Genomic DNA, 27,978 nt, shown 5'->3' with positions numbered 1-27,978 from the left:
CCAGCTCTGTGATGTCATAATGGAGGAGTAGAAGAGGACTCCAGTGGTGACCTGTGAAGCTCTGGTGACCTCCATGCCCAAGAGGGTTAAGGCAGTGCTGGAAAATAATGGCGGTCACACAAAATATTGAGACTTTGGGCCCAATTTGGACATTTTCACTTAGGGGTGTACTGACTTTTTGTGGCCAGCGGTTTAGACATTAATGGCTGTGTGTTGAGTTATTTTGAGGGGACGGCAAATGTACACTGTTATACAAGCTGTACACTCACTACTTTACATTGTAGACAAGTGTCATTTCTTCAGTGTTGTCACATGAAAAGAGAGAAGAAAATAATTACAGAAATGTGAGGGGTGTACTTACTTTTGTGAGATTCTGTATATATATATATATATATTTATAACACAGTCGGCTTCTCCTTGGTTTTTAGGTCAGCTAAGCTGTGAGCGCCGTGTAAGAAACGGAGGGCGGAACCGCTTGTAGAAGAATTATTACATAGGCCGCCTAATGATGGTACGGAGGACGGAAAAGAGTACTATAATGGAGAGGATATTTGACCTCACCCTGGAGATCATCTGCCTTCTGACCGGAGAGGTGAGGAGGATTCTGGGAGGTCACATGACATCACTCTTATCTCTATTAATAAAACACAGACCTGACCGGAGAGGTGAGGAGGATTCTGGGAGGTCACATGACATCACTCTTATCTCTATTAATAAAACACAGACCTGACCGGAGAGGTGAGGAGGATTCTGGGAGGTCACATGACTTCACTCTTATCTCTATTAATAAAACACGGACCTGACCGGAGAGGTGAGGAGGATTCTGGGAGGTCACATGACGTCACTCTTATCTCTATTAATAAAACACAGACCTGACCGGAGAGGTGAGGAGGATTCTGGGAGGTCACATGACATCACTCTTATCTCTATTAATAAAACACAGACCTGACCGGAGAGGTGAGGAGGATTCTGGGAGGTCACATGACATCACTCTTATCTCTATTAATAAAACACAGACCTGACCGGAGAGGTGAGGAGGATTCTGGGAGGTCACATGACTTCACTCTTATCTCTATTAATAAAACACGGACCTGACCGGAGAGGTGAGGAGGATTCTGGGAGGTCACATGACGTCACTCTTATCTCTATTAATAAAACACAGACCTGACCGGAGAGGTGAGGAGGATTCTGGGAGGTCACATGACATCACTCTTATCTCTATTAATAAAACACAGACCTGACCGGATAGGTGAGGAGGATTCTGGGAGGTCACATGACATCACTCTTATCTCTATTAATAAAACACAGACCTGACCGGAGAGGTGAGGAGGATTCTGGGAGGTCACATGACATCACTCTTATCTCTATTAATAAAACACAGACCTGACCGGAGAGGTGAGGAGGATTCTGGGAGGTCACATGACTTCACTCTTATCTCTATTAATAAAACACGGACCTGACCGGAGAGGTGAGGAGGATTCTGGGAGGTCACATGACTTCACTCTTATCTCTATTAATAAAACACGGACCTGACCGGAGAGGTGAGGAGGATTCTGGGAGGTCACATGACATCACTCTTATCTCTATTAATAAAACACGGACCTGACCGGAGAGGTGAGGAGGATTCTGGGAGGTCACATGACTTCACTCTTATCTCTATTAATAAAACACGGACCTGACCGGAGAGGTGAGGAGGATTCTGGGAGGTCACATGACTTCACTCTTATCTCTATTAATAAAACACGGACCTGACCGGAGAGGTGAGGAGGATTCTGGGAGGTCACATGACATCACTCTTATCTCTATTAATAAAACACAGACCTGACCGGAGAGGTGAGGAGGATTCTGGGAGGTCACATGACATCACTCTTATCTCTATTAATAAAACACGGACCTGACCGGAGAGGTGAGGAGGATTCTGGGAGGTCACATGCAGTGGGGTACCTAGCATATCTGGCACCCAAGGCCGATAATTTTTTTTTTTTAACAACCCCCTTCTATCCCAAGAAAATGTAGGGGTCAGGAGTGTGCATCGCCCGCACAGAGTGCAAGGCTCAGAAGTATGTCATGGAGAGAGTGCAGGGCTCAGGGACATGTGTATCGCAGATCGTGCAGGAGCCATAGAGTGCTGATCCCAGGAGTGCATAATGCAGGACACAGGGTTGCCGTCAGGAGTATGTATCCACAGATTTCAGGAGCGAGGAGTGTATAACACACACAGTGAAGGGGTCAGGAGTATGTATCCACAGATTTCAGGAGTGGGGAGTGTATAACACACACAGTGAAGGGGTCAGGAGTATGTATCCACAGATTTCAGGAGCGTGGAGTGTATAACACACACAGTGAAGGGGTCAGGAGTATGTATCCACATATTTCAGGAGCGAGAACAGTGTATAAGACACACGGTGCAGGGGTCAGAGTGTGTATCCACAGATTTCAGGAGCGAGGAGTGTATAACACACAGTGAAGGGGTCAGGAGTATGTATCCACAGATTTCAGGAGTGGAGAGTGTATAACACACACAGTGAAGGGGTCAGGAGTATGTATCCACAGATTTCAGGAGCGAGGAGTGTATAACACACACAGTGAAGGGGTCAGAAGTATGTATCCACATATTTCAGGAGCGAGGAGTGTATAAGACACGGTGCAGGGGTCAGAGTGTGTATCCACAGATTTCAGGAGCGAGGAGTGTATAGCACACACAGTGCAGGGGTCAGAGTGTGTATCCACAGATTTCAGGAGCGAGGAGTGTATAGCACACACAGTGCAGGGGTCAGAGTGTGTATCCACAGATTTCAGGGACAAGGAGGGTATAACATACAGAGTGCAGGGGCCCGGGAATGTGTATCCACAGATTTCAGGGGCGAAGAGTGTATAAGGCACAGAGTGCAGGGGTCAGCAGTGTGTATCCACAGATTTCAGGGGCGAGGAGTGTATAACACACAGAATGCAGGGGTCAGGAGTATGTACCTGCACACCCTCTCCCCCTATGTATGCCATTGGTTGAGTGACATTGCTATTTCTGTTCCAATACAGAGTTTCCCTGCTGTCAAGAAGTTTGGTGACCACATGACGATCACAGTGCCTCCACTTCACTCCCTGACTCCGGAGAAACACAAGAAGCGAAAGATTCTGGAAGTCACCGAGAAGATGATGGAGCTGCTGACAGGAGAGGTGAGGAGGATTCTGGGAATTCTGGGAGATTATCCAGTAACAGACAAGGGATGTGTCTGGATGGTGACTGTATCATTGTGTGTGTCAGGTTCCTATAAGGTGTCAGGATGTCACTGTCTATTTCTCCATGGAGGAGTGGGAGTATTTAGAAGGACACAAGGATCTCTACAAGGACGTCATGATGGACAATCAGCCGCCCCTCACATCACCGGGTAAGAGGAGACTTTATTGTAAAGGAGAGAGCAGTACGGAGGCTCCACCTAGATCCCCCATCATCTGATAAACACATAGAAACAATGTATTCAGTCAGTGTGTGTGTTTCCTACAGATGGATCCAGTAATGGGAACCCACCAGAGAGATGTTCCTGTCCTCTGTATTCCACCAACCCTCATCATGATCAGGTAGATGGATCCAGTAACGTGAACCCACCAGAGAGAGGTCTTCATCCTCTGTATTCCCGGGATTCCACACAAGAAGATCAACACCTTCCTCATCATAAGGTAGATGGATCCAGTAACGTGAACCCACCAGAGAGATGTCCCCGTCTTCTGTATTCCCGGAATCCCACACAGGAAGATCACACCATCCCCCACCATCATCAGGTAGGTGGGCCAGGGAGTCTCCAAAGTGATGGAAAACTCTTTGGCATCAAAGATTAAGATGTTATTTTGTGGCTTTAGGTTGGACTTGATATGAAAGATGAGCGTAAAGCAGAAGAAGAAAAGACGAATGTGATAGGCGATCGGCTGTCTACGGAGGAGGAGGTGATGATGGTGACAATTAAAGAGGAGGACTTTTCTTCGGATTTCGAGACAGGTAAACGATGGACTCACAACAGTTATTTTTTTGACGCTTCGGGGTGGGGGGAAGTAACAAAGATCAGTCCTATCAAGCTGATGAATCTTTCTTTTTTTTGTGTTTAGCCTATGGGCACAGCGTCAAAACCACCCTGGACCATTGTCTCTCCTTACCGCCATATCGTAAAATGGAAGATGGTGGCTTCGCACAAGACTACCGAGCGGAAAACCCCATCACCCCCAACACGAGACTTCGCAGGGCGGACGGATCTACAGACCCGAGCCGCAAATTTCCCACTCGGAAAGTCCATCCGGGGCGTTACAATGCCTACAGAATAGCGGATCCCTCTAATCCCGAGGAAGCCTCCCTCAGTCCAACAGACGCCGCGCTCCACAAGGCCCGAGATCGAGGCAGCGAGATGTTTTCCTGTTCCGAATGCGGCAAATGCTTCACGTCCAAGTCCACCCTCCGCGGCCACCAGAAGGTCCACACAGGCGAGCGGCCGTTCCCGTGCCTCGTGTGCGGGAAGCGATTCTTGCGCAGGACTCACCTTAATGTCCACCAGACCACCCACGTCGGCGACCGGCCGTTCAAATGCTCCGAGTGCGGCAGAGGCTTTGCCAAGAAGTCCGACCTGCAGACTCACGAGTTCACCCACTCCGGGGAGTTTCCTTTCTCCTGCTTTGAGTGCGGGAAAGGCTTCTCCCGGAAGTCCCACCTCCTGAGGCATCGGAGGTCCCACACGGGGGAGCGCCCTTTCTCTTGCCCAGACTGTGGGAAGTGCTTCGTGGACAGGTCGCAGCTCACCGCACACGAGAGGTTTCACACGGGGGAGAAGCCGTATTCCTGCTCGGAGTGCGGGAAGTGTTTCTCGGGTAAATCGGGGCTGAATAAACACTGGAAGGTCCACACGGGAGTGAAGCCGTACGCCTGCAGCCACTGCGGGAAGTGCTTCCGGGGCAAGTCGCAGCTCGTCCAGCACCTGAGGGGGCACGTGGGGGCCAAGCCTTACACGTGCTCCTACTGCGGGAAGAACTATGCGGTGGAGTCCCAGTTGATCGCTCACCAAAGGTCTCACACGGGGGAGAAGCCCTTTTCCTGCTCGGTGTGCGGCAAATGCTTTGGCCACAAACCGACGCTGGTCAACCACATGAGGATCCACACAGGAGAGAAACCGCACTCGTGCTCGGAGTGCAACAAGTGTTTCTCACGCCACGCGGACTTGGTGGCACACCGGAGGACACACACGGGCGAGCGGCCCTTCCCTTGTTTGCAGTGTGGGAAAAGGTTCCAGAGGAAGACACAGCTTGTTAAACACATGCAACAGCACAAAGAGGCTGAGGGTCCCGGGGGACAGGACGGGGATTCTGAAAGCGGGCGAACACCAGAGAGCTTGCAGCAGTGAAATTTGGTGAACACCTGAGAGCTCTTGGAACTACCATAGAATCAAATCCAGATCTCCAAGTGATTGGGGGCATCTAGAGGACGTGAAATTTGGTGAACACCGGAGAGCTCTTGGAACTACCATAGATTCAAATCCAGATCTCCAAGTGATTGGGGGCATCTAGAGGAAGTGAAATTTGGTGAACACCTGAGAGCTCTTGGAACAACCATAGATTTGAATTTGGATCTCCAAGTGATTGGGGGCATCTAGAGGAAGTGAAATTTGGTGAACACCGGAGAGCTCTTGGAACTACCGTAGATTCAAATCCAGGTCTCCAAGTGATTGGGGGCATCTAGAGGATGTGAAATTTGGTGAACACCAGAGAGCTCTTGGAACTACCGTAGATTCAAATTCAGATCTCCAAGTGATTGGGGGCATCTAGAGGAAGTGAAATTTGGTGAACACCTGAGAGCTCTTGGAACAACCATAGATTCAAATTTGGATCTCCAAGTGATTGGGGGCATCTAGAGGACGTGAAAGTTGGTGAACACTGGAGAGCTCTTGGAACTACCGTAGATTCAAATCCACATCTCCAAGTGATTGGGGGCATCTAGAGGACGTGAAAGTTGGTGAACGCTGGAGAGCTCTTGGAACTACCGTAGATTCAAATCCGCATCCAAGTGATTGGGGGCATCTAGAGGAAGTGAAATTTGGGGAACACTGGAGAGCTCTTGGAACTACCGTAGATTCAAATCCAGATCTCTAAATGATTGGGTGTGTCTAGAGGATTAGAAATTTTGTGAACACCTGAGAGCTCTTGGAACTGCTGTGGAGCCAGATCTGGATCTCCAAGCGATTGGGGGCATCTAGAGGCTCTGAAGTTCGCATCTGAGATCTCACAACACAGAAGTTGTTTGTGCACCCGGGAAAGGCTTCCCCTGGACACCCAATTGACTGCACCATAGAGATCATATTGAACTGACTGGAGTTGGGTCAGGGCCTCAGTAGTGTTTCTAAGTGCCTCTCCATTAGGCCCATGCTGACCGCCTGTTGGAGGCGATAGATGAGCGATGCACATGGGTGTCAGTGCTTAGCCATACTTTCCTTAAACACTAAGAGGTCTATGAGTTTTTCCAATGTCACAAGCATTCGCCCAGCCAACAGAATTGTTCCCCGCATTTTCTCTGGTAGGATTATTTCCTTTGATCGTCAGCTCCATCTAGTGGCCAAAATGCTGTTGTGTTTTTTTTTCTGATTGAGCTATTTCGGGGGAAAAAAACACTGCCTTTTGGCCACTAGATGGAGCTGGCAGTCAGAAAATAATCATATTAGAGAAAATACAGGAAAAATTGGTGCAGGCTGGACGAATGCTTGTGACATTCGTCCAACAAATGTAGTCCCGAGCACCTACAAGACTGTGAAAAGCCTCTGGGCTATTTGCTAAGCATTGACATCTGACGTCCCGGCTCTACTCTGCCAGGAGGTGGTAGACACTGGCCAGGTAGCACTGGGAGCCTCATCCCTAATCAGAATGAGCCTCTTAGTAAAGATAATAGAGGGCAATTTATGGACTGATAAACAGGGCAATTTCTGTGCTTTGCTCCCCCACCCCTCCCCTCCCACTGCCCCATTATTGGTGTCAGTGGGCGGCATAGTGCCCCATCATTAGTGTCAGTGGATGGAATAGTGCCCCATCATTGGTGTCAGTGGGAGGCATAGTGCCCCATCATTAATGTTAGTGGAAGGAATAGTGCCCCATCATTGGTGTCAGTGGGAGGCATAGTGCCCCATCATTGGTGTCAGTGGGAGGAATAGTGCCCCATCATTGGTATCAGTGGGAGGAATAGTGCATCATTAGTGGTGTCAGTGGGAGGAACAGTGCCCCATTATTGGTGTCATTGGGAGATAGAGTGCCCCATCATTGGTATCAGTGGGAGGAATAGTGCCCCATCGTTGGTATCAATGGGAGGAATAGTGCCCCATCATTGGTATCAGTGGGAGGAATAGTGCCCCATCATTGGTATCAGTGGGAGGAATAGTGTCCCATCATTGGTATCAGTGAGAGGAATAGTGCCCCATTATTGGTGTCAGTGGGAGGAATAGTGCCCCATCATTGGTATCAATAGTGCCCCATTGGTGTCAGTTGGAGGAATAGTGCCCCATCATTAGTATCAGTGGTAGGAATATTGCCCCATGATTGATATCAGTGGGAGGAATAGTGCCCCATCATTGGTATCAGTTGGAGATATAGTGCCCCCGTCATTGGTGTCAGTGGGAGGAATAGTGTCCCATCATTGGTTCAGCTTTGAGGAATTGCTGGTGGTCTTCTATATAGCTGGGCTCCTCCAATAGCCCCCTATGTGATAGCATATATATATATATATATACTGTGACATTCTCTTTTTAATGAGACATCAGGGGTATATTAGACCCTTAATTCTTGTCCTTCCTAGATTCTTACTAACCAGGAAAGGTTGGTGAACATACATTCACTGGCCTCCTCCCTCTCTACCCATCAACACCTGCCATGTGGGTATCGGGTCTGTCGGTGGGATAGAGGAGCTCAGGATACATGTTGAGAGGGGGGGAGGGGTCACATAGGGAGATGGAGCAATCACCTGAAGATTCCTCCTCATTGGACATTTCCTGGGATGCCCCCCCCCCCCCATGCTCTAGCTCCTTCCACCCCTATATCACTACAATACTGAGCAGTGATGTTGTTTTTAACCTGACAACTCCTGGTGTTTACAGAGCTCAATAACTCAAGCATAAAATGTTCACCTCATGACTCCTCCCCCTCCCTGCTCTGTATGGCTCTGTGAGTCATTTCAATTGGTAATTAGACCTATTAATAAATTGAACCCGGTGAGGGGGAAAAACAAAAAAAACTTAACAGCCCGATTCTGGCAAAGTGCAGAAACTGCTGGGTTTTTACTGTATTTGTCTGCCATTGTGTGTACTGGAGGGGGGAGGGGTGTTGGTGATTTGTTCTGGAGGTGTCTCTCTCTCTCTCTCTCTCTCTCTCTCTCTCTCTCTCTCTCTCTATCACGTATATCGGTTTGAGCTTTAGGTATCTTCTGTGTCTTCCATCTTCACGTCTGGTAGATCCTACAATGAACTGGAATTAAAGACATCATATGAAAAACAAAGCATGGGGTGGAGTCATTTTTTGGGGGGGTGGGGTGTAGCCTTCAAAAAAGATAAGTGCCCATTAGTAAGAACCCAGAAATGTCTTCCGAGGCCTCGTTGCCGGCTTAAATGGAACTTAACTACCTGAGATCTCACTGGATGGGCTGGTGATGTGGCCTGGAGCTCACTGGTGCCCCCTGGGAAGGCTACATCACCAGGGGCCTTCTAGAGAAATCTCAAGTGGCCTCCACAGGGGGCACCAGTGAGCTCCAGGCTACATCACCAGTTCCTGAGAAGACCAGAAAGTGGGAATTCAGTGGAGGTAAGTAATAGAAAAGATTATTGTCCTCAATAAGTGGGGTTCCCACCATCCCTGCTATACCCATTAGAAGGGGTTCTCACTAACATTGCTATGCCCCTTATGAGGGGTTCCCACCATCCCTACTGTTCCCATAATGAGGGGTTCCCACCATCCCCACTGTCCTCATTATGAGAGTTTCCCACCATCCCCACTGTCCTCATTATGAGGGGTTCCCACCATCCCCACTGTCTCCTTTTTCAGGGGTTCCCACCATCCCTGTTTTGTCCCCATTGTGAGAGGTTCCCTCCATCCCTGCTCTCCTCATTATGAGAGATGCCCACCATCCCTATTGTCTAATTATTGAGGGGTTCCCACCATCCCGGCTGTCGCCATTATGAGGGGTTCCCACCATCCCTGCTGTCCCCATTATGAGGGGTTCCCACCATCCCTGTTCCCATTATGAGGGGTTCCCACCATCCCTGTTGTCCACATAATAATGAGTTCCTACCACCCTTGCTGTGTCCATCATGATTGGTTCCCGTCATCCCTGCTGTCCCCATTATGAGGAGTTCCCATCATCGCTTGCTGTGTCTTTTATGAGGGGTTCCCGCCATCCTTCTTCTCATTATGAGGGGTTCCCACCATCCCTGCTGTTCTCATTACTACGGGTTCCCACTATCTCTGTTGTGTATTATAAGAGGTTCTCACCATCCCTTCTGTCTGTTATGAGGAGTTCCCACCATCCCTGTTCTCATTATGAGGAGTTCCCACCATCCCTGTGCTGTGTCCATCATGATGGGTTTCCACCATCTCTACTGTCCCCATTCTGAGGGGTTCCCACCATCCTTGCTCTCCCCATTATGAGGGGCTCTCACCATCCCTGCTGTCCCCATTATGAGGGGTTCTCACCATCCCTGTTGTCCCCATTATGAGGGGTTCCCACCATCCCTGTTGTCCCCATTATGAGGGGTTCCCACCATCCCTGTTGTCCCCATTATGAGGGGTTCCCACCATCCCTGCTGTCCCCATTATGATGAGTTCCCATCATCGCTTGCTGTGTCTTTTATGAGGGGTTCTCACCATCCCTGCTGTCCCATTTTCAGGGGTTCCCACCATCCCTGCTGTTCTCATTACTATAGGTTCCCACTATCGCTGTTGTGTATTATAAGAGGTTCTCACCATCCCTTCTGTCTGTTATGAGGGGTTCCCACCATCCCTGATGTCCCCATTATGAGGGGTTCCCACCATCCCTGCTGTCCCCATTATGAGGGGTTCCCACCATCCCTGCTGTCCCCATTATGAGGGGTCCCCACCATCCCTGATGTCCTCATCATGAGGGGTTCCCACCATCCCTGCTCTCCCCATTATGAGGGGTTCTCACCATCCCTGCTGTCCCCATTATGAGGGGTTCCCACCATCCCTGATGTCCCCATTATGAGGGGTTCCCACCATCCCTGTTCTCATTATGAGGGGTTCCCACCATCCCTGTACTGTGTCCATCATGATGGGTTTCCACCATCTCTACTGTCCCCATTCTGAGGGGTTCCCACCATCCCTGCTGTTCTCATTACTACGGGTTCTTACTATATCTGTTGTGTATATTATAAGAGGTTCTCACCATCCCTTCTGTCTGTTATGAATAGTTCCCACCATCCCTGTTCTCATTATGAGGGGTTCCCACCATCCCTGTTCTCATTATGAGGGGTTCCCACCATCCCTGTTCTCATTATGAGTGGTTCCCACCATCCCTGTTCTCATTATGAGGGGTTCCCACCATCCCTGTTCTCATTATGAGGGGTTACCACCATCCCTGTTCTCATTATGAGAGGTTCCCACCATCCCTGTTCTCATTATGAGGGGTTCCCACCATCCCTGTTCTCATTATGAGGGGTTCCCACCACCCCTGTTCTCATTATGAGAGGTTCCCACCATCCCTGTTCTCATTATGGGAGGTTCCCACCATCCCTGTTCTCATTATGAGAGGTTCCCACCATCCCTGTTCTCATTATGAGGGGTTCCCACCATCCCTGCTGTCCTCATTATGAGGGGTTCCCACCATCCCTGCTGTCCCCATTATGAGGGGTTCCCACCATCCCTGCTGTCCCCATTATGAGGGGTCCCCACCATCCCTGTTGTCCCCATTATGAGGGGTTCCCACCATCCCTGTACTGTGTCCATCATGATGGGCTTCCACCATCTCTACTGTCCTCATTCTGAGGGGTTCCCACCATCCCTGCTGTCCTCATTACTACGGGTTCTTACTATATCTGTTGTGTATATTATAAGAGGTTCTCACCATCCCTTCTGTCTGTTATGAATAGTTCCCACCATCCCTGTTCTCATTATGAGAGGTTCCCACCATCCCCGTTCTCATTATGAGAGGTTCCCACCATCCCTGATCTCATTATGAGGGGTTCCCACCATCCCTGTTCTCATTATGAGGGGTTCCCACCATCCCTGTTCTCATTATGAGGGGTTCCCACCATCCCTGTTCTCATTATGAGGGGTTCCCACCATCCCTGTTCTCATTATGAGGGGTTCCCACCATCCCTGTTCTCATTATGAGGGGTTCCCACCATCCCTGTCTCATTATGAGGGGTTCCCACCATCCCTGTTCTCATTATGAGAGGTTCCCACCATCCCTGTTCTCATTATGAGGGGTTCCCACCATCCCTGTTTTCATTATGAGGGGTTCCCACCACCCCTGTTCTCATTATGAGGGGTTCCCACCATCCCTGTTCTCATTATGAGTGGTTCCCACCATCCCTGTTCTCATTATGAGGGGTTCCCACCATCCCTGTTCTCATTATGAGGGGTTCCCACCACCCCTGTTCTCATTATGAGGGGTTCCCACCATCCCTGTTCTCATTATGAGGGGTTCCCACCACCCCTGTTCTCATTATGAGGGGTTCCCACCATCCCTGTTCTCATTATGAGGGGTTCCCACCACCCCTGTTCTCATTATGAGGGGTTCCCACCATCCCTGTTCTCATTATGAGGGGTTCCCACCATCCCTGTTCTCATTATGAGGGGTTCCCACCATCCCTGTTCTCATTATGAGGGGTTCCCACCACCCCTGTTCTCATTATGAGGGGTTCCCCCCCCCCCCCCCCCTGTTGCAGATTCTGTGTTTTGTACTAAGCCGCAGACTACGTCAGCGCTCTATAACAGGGGTTCTCAACTTCGGTCCTCAAGTACCCCCAACAGGCCATGTTTTGGGAATTTCTGTGGGATAAAATAGCTGTCCTCAAATACCGAGCCAGTGACTCTGATTCAAAGCACCTGTGCAAGATAAAGGAAAACCTGCAAACATGGCCTGTTGGGGGTCCGTGAGGACTGGAAGCTTAAGAACCACTTGCTCTATAAGACAGTCTTCTATTGGTAATAAACCGATAAACAATCTGTCATCGGCGGTGAGGTTCCATCGATTTTTAGAACACCGGACAACCCAAGCGTAGGTAAGTAGCTGGGACACAGTCGGTGGGGTCCACCGTTATAGAAATAGAGAGATCTTTGTGTTGAAAAAGTTGAGAAAGACTGTTTTACGCCCAGAGGAACCCTCAAAATAGTTCTCCGGTCTCGAGGAACCCAGTGTGATGGTCAGTAGGAAGAATGCTCCTTACACTTGTGGTCATTGGGAAGAATTACCCCCTTACAAATAGCTAAAAAGATCAATGGTGTCAGTGGGAATTTATCTGAGAGGCAGAAATTGCTCATTGCTCAAAGAACCCCTAGCAACCTCAGGAGGAACCAAGGGTTCCATGGAACCCTAGTTGAGGAAGAATGCTTCTTACGTTTTTGGGTCATTGGGAAGAATTACCTCCTTACAGATAGTTAAAAAGATCAATGGTGTCAGTGGGAACTTATCTCAGAGGCAGAAATTGCCCAATGCTGAAGGAACCCCTAGCAATCTCTGGAGGAACCCTAGTTGAGAACTTCCTAAACATCAGAAGAGGGAGAACAAGGACTTCCTAAACATCAGAAGAGAACAAGGACTTCCTAAACATCAGAAGAGGAGAGCAAGGACTTCCTAAACATCAGAAGAAGAGAGCAAGGACTTCCTAAACATCAGAAGAGGTGAGCAAGGACTTCCTAAACATCAGAAGAGGAGAGCAAGGACTTCCTAAACATCAGATGAGAACAAGGACTTCCTAAACATCAGAAGAGAACAAAGTCTTCCTAAACATCAGAAGAGAACAAAGTCGTCCTAAACATCAGAAGAGAACAAGGACTTCCTAAACATCAGAAGAGAACAAGGACTTCCTAAACATCAGAAGAGAACAAGGACTTCCTAAACATCAGAAGAAGAGAGCAAGGACTTCCTAAACATCAGAAGAGAACAAGGACTTCCTAAACATCAGAAGAGAACAAGGACTTCCTAAACATCAGAAGAGGTGAGCATGAACTTCCTAAACATCAGAAAAGAACAAGCACTTCCTAAACATCAGAAGAGAACAAGGACTTCCTAAGCATTAGAAGAGGTGAGCATGGACTTCCTAAACATCAGAAGAGAACAAGGACTTCCTAAACATCAGATGAGAACAAGGACTTCCTAAACATCAGAAGAGAACAAGGACTTCCTAAACATCAGAAGAGAACAAGGACTTCCTAAACATCAGAAGAGAACAAGGACTTCCTAAACATCAGAAGAGAACAAGGACTTCCTAAACATCAGAAGAGGTGAGCAAGGACTTCCTAAACATCAGAAGAGGTGAGCAAGGACTTCCTAAACATCACAAGAGGAGAGCAAGTACTTCCTAAACATCAGAAGAGGTGAGCATGGACTTCCTAAACATCAGGAAAGAACAAGCACTTCCTAAACATCAGAAGAGAACAAGGACTTCCTAAGCATTAGAAGAGGTGAGCATGGACTTCCTAAACATCAGACGAGAACAAGGACTTCCTAAACATCAGACGAGAACAAGGACTTCCTAAACATCAGAAGAGAACAAGGACTTCCTAAACATCAGAAGAGGTGAGCAAGGACTTCCTAAACATCAGAAGAGGAGAGCAAGGACTTCCTAAACATCAGAAGAGAACAAGGACTTCCTAAACATCAGAAGAGGTGAGCAAGGACTTCCTAAACATCAGAAGAGGAGAGCAAGGACTTCCTAAACATCAGAAGAGGAGAGCAAGGACTTCCTAAACATCAGAAGAGAACAAGGACTTCCTAAACATCAGAAGAGAACAAGGAGTTCCTAAACATCAGAAGAGGTGAGCAAGGACTTCCTAAACATCAGAAGAGGTGAGCAAGGACTTCCTAAACATCAGAAGAGGTGAGCAAGGACTTCCTAAACATCAGAAGAGGAGAGCAAGTACTTTCTAAACATCAGAAGAGGTGAGCATGGACTTCCTAAACATCAGGAAAGAACAAGGACTTCCTAAACATCAGAAGAGAACAAGGACTTCCTAAGCATTAGAAGAGGTGAGCATGGACTTCCTAAACATCAGAAGAGGAGAGCAAGTACTTTCTAAACATCAGAAGAGGTGAGCATGGACTTCCTAAACATCAGGAAAGAACAAGCACTTCCTAAACATCAGAAGAGAACAAGGACTTCCTAAGCATTAGAAGAGGTGAGCATGGACTTCCTAAACATCAGACGAGAACAAGGACTTCCTAAACATCAGACGAGAACAAGGACTTCCTAAACATCAGAAGAGGAGAACAAGGACTTCCTAAACATCAGACGAGAACAAGGACTTCCTAAACATCAGAAGAGAACAAGGACTTCCTAAACATCAGAAGAGGAGAACAAGGACTTCCTAAACATCAGAAGAGGTGAGCAAGGACTTTCTAAACATCAGAAGAGGAGAACAAGGACTTCCTAAACATCAGAAGAGGAGAACCTTGTGTAGACACATTGTAACACCAGAAGCCATGCTGCCCCTCCCCCCCTTCCTGCTAAACTACACTTCCCAGAATCCTTTGCTCCTCCTCCCACCCTCCCTCTGAATGTCACTGTGTCATCAAACAAAGCCCGGATCACCGAGAGGGAGAGAGGTATGTATCCAGAGGCGTGAGCCTCATCCCTATCCCACACGCCGATCCCCCCCACCACCCCGTGACGCCATTCTTTTCTACGGTCACATTTTGACATCGTTTCCTCCTGGAAGTCTCTGGATTGGAGTACAGTGGTAATGCTTTTTTTTTTCCGATGGTCCCCCTCTTTTTAGTGGACACGGTTTAGAGGGTGCGTAATAAATCCAGTGCCTTGCAAAAGTATTCACCCCCCCCTTGCCATTTTTCGTGTTTTGTTGCCTCACAACCTGGAATTAACATGGATTGTTTTGAGGATTTGCATCATTTAAATTTAAAGAACGTGACCACAACTTCGAAGATGTTGTTTTTCTTTTTATTGTGAAGCAAACAGCAAATAGGACAAAGTCGATCATTTGTAGATCCGCCTTTTGCGGCGATCGCAGCTCCAAGTCGCTTTGGATAAGTCTCTATGATAGGCTTTCTCAACATGGAGGAACCCTTGAAATAACCTTTCGGTCTCAGGGAACTCCTGTTAAAAACGTCTATATCTACAACTCGTGATACATTGGTGGCATGGTCAGTGGAAGAGCGCTTCTTACATCTGTGGTCTTCTGGAAGAATCCCCCCATCCCCCCGACCCCACCACCACCACCACAGATAGCTAAAAAGATCATTGGTGTAGATGGGAACTTATCTGCGAGGCAAAAATTGGTCATTGCTCAAGGAACCCCCACCAACCTCTGGAGGAACCCTGGTTGAGAAACTCTGCTCTATGAGCTTGCCACGTCTTACCACCTGGATTTTTGCCCGTTCCTCCTTGCAAAACTGCTCCCAGCTCCTTCAAGTTGGATGGTTTGCGCCGGAGCCGGTACAAGGGGTGGGCAGAAGGGACGGATGCCCTGGGCGGGACCATTTACTGGAGGAAGGAGGCGCAGTAGAGGCCACGCTACAGTCTGCCTGTCCTCCCACCTCCTCCTCTTGTGTGTCGCACAGCGCCGGGAGCGCCGTGTGTCGGGGAGCTGGATCTGTGTGTGTTTGGCAGCGCCGTAACAAGGTCCCGCTCCCTTAGACCAGTGTCCTATCATGTATGGTCCCCCATTGGATAGTGTCCGCTGTGTACTGCGCATGCGCGGTACACAGCACACACAGATTCTGAAAATAGCTGAGGATGAACGGCGCCTGCGCCGTGAGTCCAGGTTCTAGCCCCACCATCCAAGTGGACATAGAGTTGGAATATAAAAGAGCCGAGCGCAGCGAGGCGAGTGAAGCTCGCCCGCGAGGGGCCCTCTAATTTTCGCAACCCTATGCCCATTTGGATGGTGGGGCTACCACCTCCACTCATGGCGCAGGCGCCGTTCATCTTCGGAGATTTTCCAAAGCTTCTTCTGCCCCGTACTGCGCATGCGTAGTACGGGGCAGACACTATATGATGGCAGGACACTATCTGCCAGAACACCAGCTCATGTGGTAGCAGATTGAATCTATGTTCCGCCTATCACATGAGCTGGTCTAGGGGGGCGGGACTTTGTTATAGTGCCGCTCAACACACACACAGCGTGTGGCACACAGTGCTGCAGGAGATGTGTAATCCAGGGCAGGCTATGGTGAGTCTGCATTCATAGGCAAAGTGAGGCTGCGATTATGGACACAGTGATTCTGCTATTATGGGCACTGAGAGGCTGCGATTATGGTCACAGTGAGGCTGCGAGTATGTGCACCTAGAGGCTGCGATAATGGCCACCTAGAGGCTGCGAGTATGGGCACCTAGAGGCTGCGATTATGGTCACAGTGAGGCTGCGAGTATGTGCACCTAGAGGCTGCGATTATGGTCACAGTGAGGCTGCGAGCATGTGCACCTAGAGGCTGCGAGTATGGGCACCTAGAGGCTGCGATTATGGTCCCAGTGAGGCTGCGAGTATGTGCACCTAGAGGTTGTGATTATGGTCACAGTAAGGCTGCGAGTATGTGTACCTAGAGGCTGCGATTATGGTCACAGTGAGGCTGCGAGCATGTGCACCTAGAGGCTGTGAGTATGGGCACCTAGAGGCTGCGATTATGGTCACAGTGAGGCTGCGAGCATGTGCACCTAGAGGCTGCGATTATGGTCACAGTGAGGCTGCGAGCATGTGCACCTAGAGGCTGCGAGTATGGGCACCTAGAGGCTGCGATTATGGTCACAGTGAGGCTGCGAGCATGTGCACCTAGAGGCTGCGAGTATGGGCACCTAGAGGCTGCGATTATGGTCACAGTGAGGCTGCAAGCATGTGCACCTAGAGGCTGCGAGTATGGTCCCAGTGAGGCGGCGATTATGGTCACAGAGGGGCTGTGATTATGGCCACCTAGAGGCTGTGATTATGGGCACCTAGAGCCTGCGAGTATGGGTACCTAGAGGCGGTGATTATGGGCACCTAGAGCCTGCGAGTATGGGTACCTAGAGGCTGTGATTATGGGCACCTAGAGCCTGCGAGTATGGGTACCTAGAGGCGGTGATTATGGTTACAGAGAGGCTGCGATTATGTGAACCTAGAGGCTGCAAGTATGGTCACAGAAAGCCTGTGATTATGGGCGCAGTGAGATGCCATTGATGGGCGCAGTGAGACGCCATTGATGAGCGCAGTGAGATGGCATTGATGGGCACTGGTGAGACTGCATTGATCTCTTGTATCATGTCGGCAGTCTCTGACCATCCCCTGTGTCATGTCCTCAGTCTCTAACCATCTCTTATCTTATATCATGTCTGAAGTCTCTGATGGGAGTTTGCTTAATTAGCAATGGTATTGGTAATATGCAGCAGCAAGGGGGTTAATGCACCGTCACTGATGCATTAGTATAGATCCCATCGTCTGTAGGCGCTGTAGCTTTTCACAGCGGGGTGGGGTGGGGGGGCAAGGGTGCAGTTTTTCATCTTTGCCCTGGGCACCGAATGACCTTGTCCCGGCACTGGTTTGCGCTTGTGAACCGTAATATTTAAGTCTGACCACAGATTTTCTATTTGATTGAGGTCTGAGCTTTGACTAGGCCATTCCAAACACATTTCCATGTTTCCCCTTAATGTGTTGCTTTAGCAGTGTGTTTGGGGTCATTGTCCTGCTGGAAGGTGAACCTCCGTCCTAGGCCTCAAATCACACGCAGAGTGCTACAGGTTTTGCTCAAGAAAATCCCTGTATTTAGCACCATCCATCTTTCCCTCAACTAGAGTTGCCACCTCATCCCTTTAAACCCAAACACCTTTTTAATTACATGGTTTCTGAGGCTAATTAAATGCAGATAAGGCACCAAGTGAGTTTAATGACCACCTTAATTAGTCACAGAACCCGTTTAATTAATATGTGTTCGGGTTTAAAGGGATGAGGTGGCAACCCTACCCTCAACTCTGACCAGTTTCCCAGTCCCGGCTGCTGAAAAACATCCCCACAGCATGATGACGCCACCACCATGTTTCACAGTGGGGATGATGGTGTTCTTTGGGTGATGTGATGTGTTGGGTTTGTGCCAGACATAGCGTTTTCTTTGATGGCCAAAAAGTAAAATTTTAGTCTCATCAGAGCAGAGCACCTTCCTCCATACATTTTGGGAGTCTCCCACATGCCTTTTTTTCGCAAACTCAAAACGCGCCATTTTGTTTTTTTTAATGAAAGTAATGGCTTTCTTCTGGCCACTCTGCCATAAAGCCCAACTCTATGGAGCGTACGGCTTATTGTCGTCCTATGTACAGATACTCCGGTCTCTGCTGTGGAACTCTGCAGCTCCTCCAGGGTTACCTTAGGTCTCTGTGCCGCCTCTCTGATTAATGCCCTCCTTGCCCACTCCGTGAGTTTTGGTGGGCCGCCGTCTCTTGGCAGGTTTGCTGTTGTGCCATGTTCTTTCCATTTTTGGTTATGATAGATTTCATGGTGCTCCTAGGGATCATCAAAGATTTGGGTATTTTTTTTTTATAACCCAACCCTGACTTGTACTTCTCAACAACATTGTCCCTTACTTGTGTGGAGAGTTCCTTGGTCTTCATGGCAGAGTTTGGTTAGTGGTGCCTCTTGATTAGGTGTTGCCGCCTCTGGGGCCTTTCAAAAAGGTGTGTCTTTGTAATGACAGATCATGTGACACTTAGATTGCACACAGGTGGACGTCATTTCACTAGTTCAAGGTAATTGGTTGCACCAGAGTTTTGTTTATGGGCTTCATAACAAAGGGGGTGAATACATACGCACATAGATTTTTATTTCTGAAAAATAGTTTTATGTATATATTTTTCTAATTTTACTTCCCCAACTTAGACTATTGTGTTCTGATCCATCACATATAATTCAGATTTAAAAAAAAACATTGAACTAAAGGCTGTAATGTAACAAAATAGGTAAAAAGCCAAGGGGGGTGAATACTTTTGCAAGGCACTGTAGTGCTTTAAAAAGTGGTTGGGGAATAAAATATGAGGGCAACCTGACCACACATGACCTAGATTTGTCTTAATCATCTGTGACCGGTCACTACTCCACCTGTGGTAAGCATTTGCACCTCTTGCGGAGGTTTCTCCAACACCTTGGAACCTCTCTGTGGTCATCTAGAAGTTATTCCCTTTGCTTTTTTGGGGAACAGGAAAGACCACTCCCCCCTGTACATACCAGGTTCGTATTGTCTATCGCCCCCTCTGAAAGACAAAGCCCTTGTACACACAATCGGAGATTCCGACAACCAAATCCGTCGGATTTTGTCCGACGGATTTTGTCCGAAACTGTTGCATACACACGGTCGGACGAAGTTGTCGGAAAATCCGATCGTTCAGAACGTGATGACGTTATTTCGTTACGACGGGACTACATTCAGGCTAGTAGCCAATAGCTTTGGTGTAGGAATTTGATCTGAGCAATGCGTGGCACTTTGTCCGATCGGAATTCTCTACACATGATGGGAGTATATCCGATCGGAGCATGTTGTCGGAAAATATTTCCGGCAAGTTGGAAAATTTGGTCCGACGGATATTCTGACGGAAACAGTCTCATGCAGACCACACACAGTCGGAATATCCGACAAAACGCACCGATCGGACACATTCCATCGGAATCTCCGATCGTGTGTACAAGGGCTAAGAGGGAAATAATGCTGACCACCAGGGCAGCCATCAGAAATTGTGGGGCCCCTTAGACAGCTTTAGGCCTGGCCACCCCAGGCCTGACCGCCAACATTCCACACTGGCTGTCCCACCAAATCCACCCACTAGCCATTTTTTAGCACTTACAACGTCATATATGAAAATGAACAGTGTATTATAAGTCATCAGTGCTTTCATATTTATATTTTGCCCAAAAGAGACATCCCAAACCAGCAGCTGTACGCTCGCAGCCCCCCCAACACCTGTACGCTCGCAGCCCCCCAACACCTGTACGCTCGCAGCCCCCCCAACACCTGTACGCTCGCAGCCCCCCCAACACCTGTACGCTCGCAGCCCCCCCAACACCTGTACGCTCGCAGCCCCCCCCCAACACCTGTACGCTCGCAGCCCCCCCCCAACACCTGTACGCTCGCAGCCCCCCCCAACACCTGTACGCTCGCAGCCCCCCCAACACCTGTACGCTCGCAGCCCCCCCAACACCTGTACGCTCGCAGCCCCCCCAACACCTGTATGCTCGCAACCCCCCCAACACCTGTACGCTCGCAGCCCCCCCCAACACCCGTACGCTCGCAGCCCCCCCCAACACCCGTACGCTCGCAGCCCCCCCCAACACCCGTACGCTCGCAGCCCCCCCCAACACCCGTACGCTCGCAGCCCCCCCCAACACCCGTACGCTCGCAGCCCCCCCCAACACCTGTACGCTCGCAGCCCCCCCAACACCCGTACGCTCGCAGCCCCCCCCAACACCTGTACACTCTCAGCCCCCCTCACACATGTACACAGGCACACACATATGTACACATGCACTGGCACACACATGTACACAGACACACACATGCACAAACATACACACACACATATATATGTACACAGACACACACACATGCACAAACATACACACACACACACATATGTACACATGCACATAGACACACACACATATGTACACAGACACACACATGTACACAGGCACAAACATACACACACATATATGTACACAGACACACACATGCACACAGGCACAAACATACACACACACACACACATATGTACACAGACACACACATGTACACATTCACATAGGCACACACATATGTACACAGACACACACATGTACACATTCACATAGGCACACACATATGTACACAGACACACACATGTACACCACCCCACCCTTGTTCCTCTTCAGTTGTACGTTATTTCTTACTTGGAAGGCGCTGCTGTTTCTGGTGTTTTCTGCTGTCTCTCGGGCCCCTTGCAAGTGTGTGGGCTGTACCCCCCCTGATGGCGGCCCTGTTGACCACACATGACCTAGACCTGTCCCAGTCTTTTTTGACTAGTTACTACTCCAGCTGTGGTGAGCTCTTTCAGTATAAGAGTTGTTACAGAGGTTCTACCAACACCTTGGAGCCTCTCTGCGGTCATCTAGAATTTATTCGTTTTGCTGCTTTGGGGAGTGGGACAGACCTTCTCCAAAAGAAAGAGAGGGAAATCATCCTGACAACGCATGACCTAGACTTGTCTTCATCATCTGTGATGGGTCACTACTCCAGCTGTGGTAAACATTTCCACCTCTTGCAAAGGTTCCTCTAACACCTTGGAACCTCTCTGTGGTCATCTAGAAGTCATTCCATTTGCTGCTGTGGGGAAAAGGACAGGTCATTCCTTCGCATGTTCCAGCTACTTATTGCCTATCAGCCCCATGGAAATCATCCTGACCATGTATGACTTAGACTTGTCCCAATCATATGTAATGGGTTACTACTACAGTCGTGGTGAGCATGTCCACCATCTGAAGAGCTCTTGTAAAGGTTCTTGTAACACCATGGAACCTCTTTGTGACCCTCCTAGAAGTCATTATTTCCTGCATTAGGAAATAGGATGGTCCACTTATGTGTGTTCTTATTGCCCATTGCCCTCTCTGAAACATGTCCCGTGACCGTCCATTGTCCAATCAGACAGTTTTAGTTGTAGTTTTTACTCATTATGACTATGCAATAATAATCTGATGTTGAGAAGGAACTTCTACATGGAGCTCATCCCAGATTTGCTGTCCCACAAATCTGCAAATTGGTTCGGAACTGGCCACTGGGACAGGACGTAAGGGGATATCCCTCAGACACAGATCTGACGAGATTCTCACACTTCTCCAACTTTCTAAAATCAAATGGTTATTGTTGTCCATTTCTTTTATGGAGGTCATTGCCCCACGTTATCTGCCCAGGAAATTAGAGTAGAAAAGTGCACAAAACTTTGCAGAGAAATGCAAAAAACGTTCTTTAATTTGTAACATTGACTGTATATGTACCCAGGAGGCAGCGGGACACAAGACTCCCACCTTGACCGGACACCACACTCCAAGTCCTCGAGATGGACAACAACCGGAGTTACGTGACAGAAAAGATATTAAACCTCACACTGGAGATCATCTACCTGCTGTCTGGAGAGGTGAGGAGGATTCTGGGAGGTCACATGACATCACTCTTATCTCTATTAATAAAACACAGACCTGACCGGAGAGGTGAGGAGGATTCTGGGAGGTCACATGACATCACTCTTATCTCTATTAATAAAACACAGACCTGACCGGAGAGGTGAGGAGGATTCTGGGAGGTCACATGACATCACTCTTATCTCTATTAATAAAACACAGACCTGACCGGAGAGGTGAGGAGGATTCCGGAGGGTCACATGACATGACTCTTATCTCTATTAATAAAACACGGACCTGACCGGAGAGGTGAGGAGGATTCCGGGAAGGTCACATGACATCACTCTTATCTCTATTAATAAAAGACAGACCTGACGGGAGAGGTGAGGAGGATTCTGGGAGGTCACATGACATCACTCTTATCTCTATTAATAAAAGACAGACCTGACGGGAGAGGTGAGGAGGATTCTGGGAGGTCACATGACATCACTCTTATCTCTAATAAAACCCAGACCTGATCGGAGAGATGAGAAGGGTCCTAGGTTGGGTCGGGTGGAGGGGTGACATATTTCTGAGAGGTGAGGCAGATCCTGGGTTGGGTGGGGAGGTCACATATTCCGGAGATGTCCTATGGTATGGGTAACCATATTTATATGTTCCCTTTCTTTCTTGATTTTTTTTTTTTTTTAGGATTATATGATTATGAAAAAGTCAGGCGAATGTGTTACACGTGTAAAATATTTGTCGGGAGGACAAAACTCCTCCATGGATCACACAGCCGAAAAGAATAAGGAGCTAAAGATTCTAGAACTCACCAACAGGATTATTGAGCTGCTGAAAAGAGAGCGTTGGGGATGTTTAGAAGATGGTAAAGACCTCCATAAGGATGTGAAGACTGAAAATTGCCAAACCTTTCCATCACCGGGTAAGAGGAGACTTTATTGTAAAAGGAGAGAGCAGTACGGAGGCTCCACCTAGATCCCCCATCATCTGATAAACACATAGAAACAATGTATTCAGTCAGTGTGTGTGTTTCCTACAGATGGATCCAGTAATGGGAACCCACCAGAGAGATGTCCCCGTCCTCTGGATTCTACACGGGAAAATCACACCATCCCTCGGGTAAGTGGAATACCAGCTTGTCAAACTTGGAGTTCCTGTATGCTGTAGGTCACAATTCATTGTTGTTAAATTTGTCATCTTAGAGTGAACTTCTTCTTGATATTAAAGTAGAAGATATAGAGGAGGAAGTAAAAGAGGCCTATTCGGTGGTCTATAAACCATGTAAGGCTGAGGACATTCCTTTGGAGATCGGCACAGGTGAGCAATGAATGTGACTTTTTCTGATTTTCTGTGATTCGTCTTGTTTCATCTTCACGACAATCCCCAGCTGCTCATTCTTCTTTCATGGAGTCTTGTTTGTTGCCCTTACAACTTTTCGTGGTGTGCCACCTGTTGCATGAATTGATTAATTCCATACATTAGTGCAGGTCCCCAAAGTCCTTCATTGGTGATAAAATGTATACATCCTTCTTGTTTAGTCAGTGACGTGTGCTGATGATTTTGCCATTCTTGAGTCTTGTCCATCTCAGAAGAACCTATGATGGAGTCCTTCATCTCTGAATTTCTTTTACCGGTCACAACCTTAGAAGGCCAAATGTATCACCTCCAACCACCTACAACTCAAAAACACTCTACAGGTTTCTCTCTGGAATCTCTTGCCTTCTTGCACGCTTCCAGTATTCACACACATATAACTGAAGTTATCAATACCATTATCTTATCAGAAGATAACAGAAGTTCAACCTCAGTGCCCACATTGCTGACATCTGACCTAATGACCAGGTGGCATCTATCATAGCTACATCAGTGACAATGACAAATGTTGTCTTGCAGATGAGTCTTCATCATAGGTAGAACATCTCCCCCATCTTAATGCCAAAATGATATTCTTTTGTAGGCTTTACCAACTTAACAGATCTTTCCTGATATTTTGTATGCGCACGGTTACTTCAATTTACTGGTTGTAGTTCAACATGGGCTCCAACAAGGTTCCAAAAGTCAAGTTTATGGGACCATTCTTTAAGAGTGGTCAAAAAGAGTATCTTGGTTTTTCTAGTGAAGCTCCAAGGTCCTCAAGTTCATCCACAGGTCACCAAAATGTTGGGTAAAATCAGATTATTAGTGTAATCTAGTGATTGAACTCCCAACTTGTCCTACAATGCCGGTGTAGACTTCTCTCTATAGCTGTTTTTGACTTTATCACGCCTGTACAAGAGTAAAACCAAATGGTAAGGAGTCCAAACACACAATTTACCAGTCCCTGAGAACTTTCTGAGTATGATGTTTAATGTCACCAATGACTTTTTCTAGCAGCAAAAGACAGTTGGTCGTCTTCTCTTCCCCATTGACGGTTGGTCGTCTTCTCTTCCCCATTGACGGTTGGTCGTCTTCTCTTCCCCATTGACGGTTGGTCGTCTTCTCTTCCCCATTGACGGTTGGTCGTCTTCTCTTCCCCATTGACGGTTGGTCGTCTTCTCTTCCCCATTGACGGTTGGTCGTCTTCTCTTCCCCATTGACGGTTGGTCGTCTTCTCTTCCCCATTGACGGTTGGTCGTCTTCTCTTCCCCATTGACGGTTGGTCGTCTTCTCTTCCCCATTGACGGTTGGTCGTCTTCTCTTCCCAAATGACGGTTGGTCGTCTTCTCTTCCCAAATGACAGCTGGTCGTCTTCTCTTCCCAAATGACAGCTGGTCGTCTTCTCTTCCCAAATGACAGCTGGTCGTCTTCTCTTCCCAAATGACAGCTGGTCGTCTTCTCTTCCCAAATGACAGCTGGTCGTCTTCTCTTCCCAAATGACCGTTGTTCTTCTTCTCTTCCCAAATGACAGATGCTCTTCTTCTTCTCTTTTCAAATGACCGTTGGTCTTTTTTCTTTTTCCAGCAGATGGAGTTAACACGGAGAACCGCTCTGAAGAACAGCCCTTCTTATCTTCAGAGTGTAAGACAGAAGATGATGTCACACAAGAGTCTTCAGAAGAAAACCACTTTACCACAAATCTACATCAGGGACTTCATAGTATGAATCGATTATCAGATTCTTCAAAACCCAAAGAAGAACCTTCCCCTGATATATCAAACACCATCACCTCAGATGTCCATCACAAAGAAGAAATATCCCAGGATCCCTCTCACCCCAAGGAGTCTTCTCTCAGCAGGTCATTGGGTTGGAACAAAGGCCTTCAACATTGTGACTCTGATAAAAGCGTAAAGCCGACTCAGCAGATTACCCTGATAGAGAGGCCCTTTTCTTGTCCAGAGTGTGGCAAGCGCTTCGCCCAGAAACCAGACCTGGAGGAGCACCAGAAGATTCATACCATTGAGCGTCCCTTTCCTTGCTCGGAGTGCTGGAGGAGCTTCTCCCACAAGTCGGACCTTGTCCGCCACCGTCGGACCCACACCGGGGAGCGGCCTTTTACCTGCTCAGAGTGCGGCAAATGCTTTGCCCAGAAATCAGTCCTTAATCAGCACCACAGAGTCCACAATGGCGAAAGGCCGTTTCCCTGTGACTACTGCGGGAAGTGCTTCAGCCAGAAGTCCATCCTCACCAAGCACCTAAGGACTCACACGGGCGAGCGCCCTTTCCCTTGCACCGAGTGCGGCAAATCTTTCTCCCGGAAGTCCATCCTCGTGGCGCACCAGCGCTTTCACTCCCAGGAAAAGCCCTTCCCTTGTCCCGAGTGCGGGAAGTATTTCCGCCACAAGTCCCACCTCGCCGAGCACCGCAAGATTCACACAGGCGAGAAACCTTTCCCATGCCCCGAATGCGGCAAGTGTTTCCGGTTCAAGTCAGACCTGGTCCGGCACCTGAGGATCCACTCAGGCCTGAGGCCTTACCCCTGCCCGGAGTGTGGGAAGTGCTTCAAGCACCGATCTGACCTCACCATCCACCAGAGGATCCACAGGGACGTCAAACCTTTCCCCTGCACGACCTGCGGCAAAACCTTCGCACAGAAGGCCAACCTTCTCAACCATCAGAGAACTCACACTCACTGAAAAAGGGAAAACTTTATTTGTAGGGTGTTTCATCCAAAGAAGACTCCTCCTGGCCAAAAACACAATTCACAAAGCAACCTGTAAAATATAAACAATAAGAGACTGACCTTCAGCTGCTAGGAGGTGGTGTGTAAACCCTATCCTCCATTGCAGACACTGCTGTAGGTCAGGGTCCAAAGAAAACACCAAAAATGGGCTAATTTTATGAAAGCTACTGGGTGGTGATGTGACCTCGGCTCTGTTACACCACAGTGATGACGAATGTTAGCCGGCAACTCGGTGTACTCCAAAGTTCAAGTCTTTATTGGTTACAAGTAAAAATCTGAATTTTTTTGCTAGACAATTACTTAGAGCCTCCAAACATATTATTTATATACACCCAGACCAGATTCCCGATCAATGGGGAGAGCCCAGAGCAGTGGCGATGGGTGGCAGTAGGGGAGGGGGGTCCCCCCTTACCACTTGTAAATGCAATCCAGTGGCTAATCAGCCGCTAGGATCGCTTTTTAGATGAAAAAGCATCGCTGGCTGTAAAAAAGAAAATATATAAGTAATTATACGTAAGCATTACTAATAACCTATGTTATGTATTCCTGCAAAAAAATAAAGAATTAAAGGAAAAAAATAAATAAATACAGGAGTTATGGCCTACAGCTGCAGCCTTAACAACAGTATAACCACTTGAAGCCAGTCAGGTACATGTACGTGATTTGGCATCAAGTGGCTAGGGACGAAACGCGTTCGACGTTTATACTATGTATTTGACGTGTAGCAATAAAGACTTGAACTTTGGAGCACACAGAGTTGCCGGCTAGCATTTGTCATTGCACTGGTCTTCAGCTGCAGACTACTTTATAAAGCAGTAGAGCTCGGGCTTTGTATCCAGTGACTATACTGCACAGTAATGCCTTGTCCGGGGGATTCTGGGATATCAGGAATGTCTATAGAGCCAAGGCAGTGTGATGGCTTAGCAGTCTGAGTTCTTGCCTTTTGCATGCACTGGGGCCCTGGGGGCAGCTTCCACCAGGGCCTTTCACAGGTTAGTCCCATGTTTGTGAGGCCTCTAGGTCAAATGGTTTGGTCCATTTTTGGTCCTACTGTCCACGTGTGTCAGTATTACCATGGTGGGGACCTTACATTGCAAGCTCCTCTGGGGCAAAGACTGTGGTTCCGGCATCCCTACGTGGGGACTGTGGAATGTGTTGGTTCAACATATAAATACATTAAATTTTAATAAATTTTGGTAAACTATAGGACTTGTGGTTTAATCCTTTATTATTGTCCTAATGATCCCAAGGCCTGGAGCATCTCCGAGCGATTCACACCAAAGTTCCTGAATCGCTTCTCATCTGCAGCCTGTAGAGTAACATTTTCAGGGGCGACTCCCTGTGCAGAGAGAATAATAATCTTTGCTCCTCAGACTCCTTCAGACTTTTTTTGGGGGAGGGGGGGGGCAGACTATGGCCATTAGGAGTAGAAAAGGTCCCAATGTAAGTGGGGGAAAGAAAAAAGCCCCATCTTTGGTGGTGTCAGTGGGAGGACTTATGCCCCATACTTGGTGTCCTTTGGAATTGTGTCCTATCATTTGTGTCATTGGGCCTTATTGTTGGTGTCATTGGGA

The 27,978-nt window shown here is 48.2% G+C and overlaps 3 protein-coding genes across 8 annotated transcripts in view; 2 read left to right on the top strand and 1 right to left on the bottom strand.

The window, feature by feature from the left end:
• LOC143955614 (uncharacterized) overlaps nt 1-27,978 on the top strand; it is a 347,615-nt gene that overhangs the window by 60,875 nt on the left and 258,762 nt on the right. The window contains exons 2-7 of one of the 4 annotated variants that reach the window (XM_077465708.1): nt 429-592; nt 3,037-3,174; nt 3,263-3,386; nt 3,503-3,777; nt 3,856-3,991; nt 4,099-8,506. In XM_077465708.1, coding sequence (XP_077321834.1) covers nt 506-592; nt 3,037-3,174; nt 3,263-3,386; nt 3,503-3,777; nt 3,856-3,991; nt 4,099-5,378 — 2,040 coding nt within the window. In that variant the 5' untranslated portion in view covers nt 429-505 and the 3' untranslated portion in view covers nt 5,379-8,506. Of the gene's footprint in view, nt 1-428; nt 593-3,036; nt 3,175-3,262; nt 3,387-3,502; nt 3,778-3,855; nt 3,992-4,098; nt 8,507-27,978 lie in introns of those variants that run through there. The other 3 variants (XM_077465705.1, XM_077465704.1, XM_077465703.1) reach the window with 3 other exon arrangements.
• LOC143955619 (uncharacterized) overlaps nt 1-27,978 on the bottom strand; it is a 106,269-nt gene that overhangs the window by 42,156 nt on the left and 36,135 nt on the right. The window lies entirely within an intron of this gene.
• LOC143955731 (uncharacterized) lies at nt 14,670-27,610 on the top strand. Of its 3 annotated transcripts, none has more exons than XM_077465852.1 (6): nt 14,670-14,788; nt 22,184-22,319; nt 22,993-23,227; nt 23,345-23,424; nt 23,508-23,622; nt 25,249-27,610. In XM_077465852.1, the coding sequence occupies exons 2-6, from the start codon at nt 22,242-22,244 to the stop codon at nt 26,355-26,357; spliced, it is 1,617 nt and encodes a 538-aa protein (XP_077321978.1). In that variant the 5' UTR covers nt 14,670-14,788; nt 22,184-22,241; the 3' UTR covers nt 26,358-27,610. The 3 variants fall into 3 exon arrangements, with proteins under 3 accessions (XP_077321978.1, XP_077321976.1, XP_077321977.1); XM_077465850.1 differs by having other exon boundaries at nt 14,671-14,788; nt 25,246-27,610; XM_077465851.1 differs by having other exon boundaries at nt 14,786-14,922; nt 25,246-27,610.

Source organism: Lithobates pipiens, unplaced genomic scaffold (assembly GCF_037356315.1).
Source record: "Lithobates pipiens isolate NorthernLeopardFrog02 unplaced genomic scaffold, aLitPip1_a1.2 Scaffold_35, whole genome shotgun sequence".
NCBI classification, from domain to species: domain Eukaryota; kingdom Metazoa; phylum Chordata; class Amphibia; order Anura; family Ranidae; genus Lithobates; species Lithobates pipiens.
The sequence above is the reverse complement of the archived record's forward strand: the minus strand, read 5'-3'. Positions and strand labels throughout refer to the sequence as shown.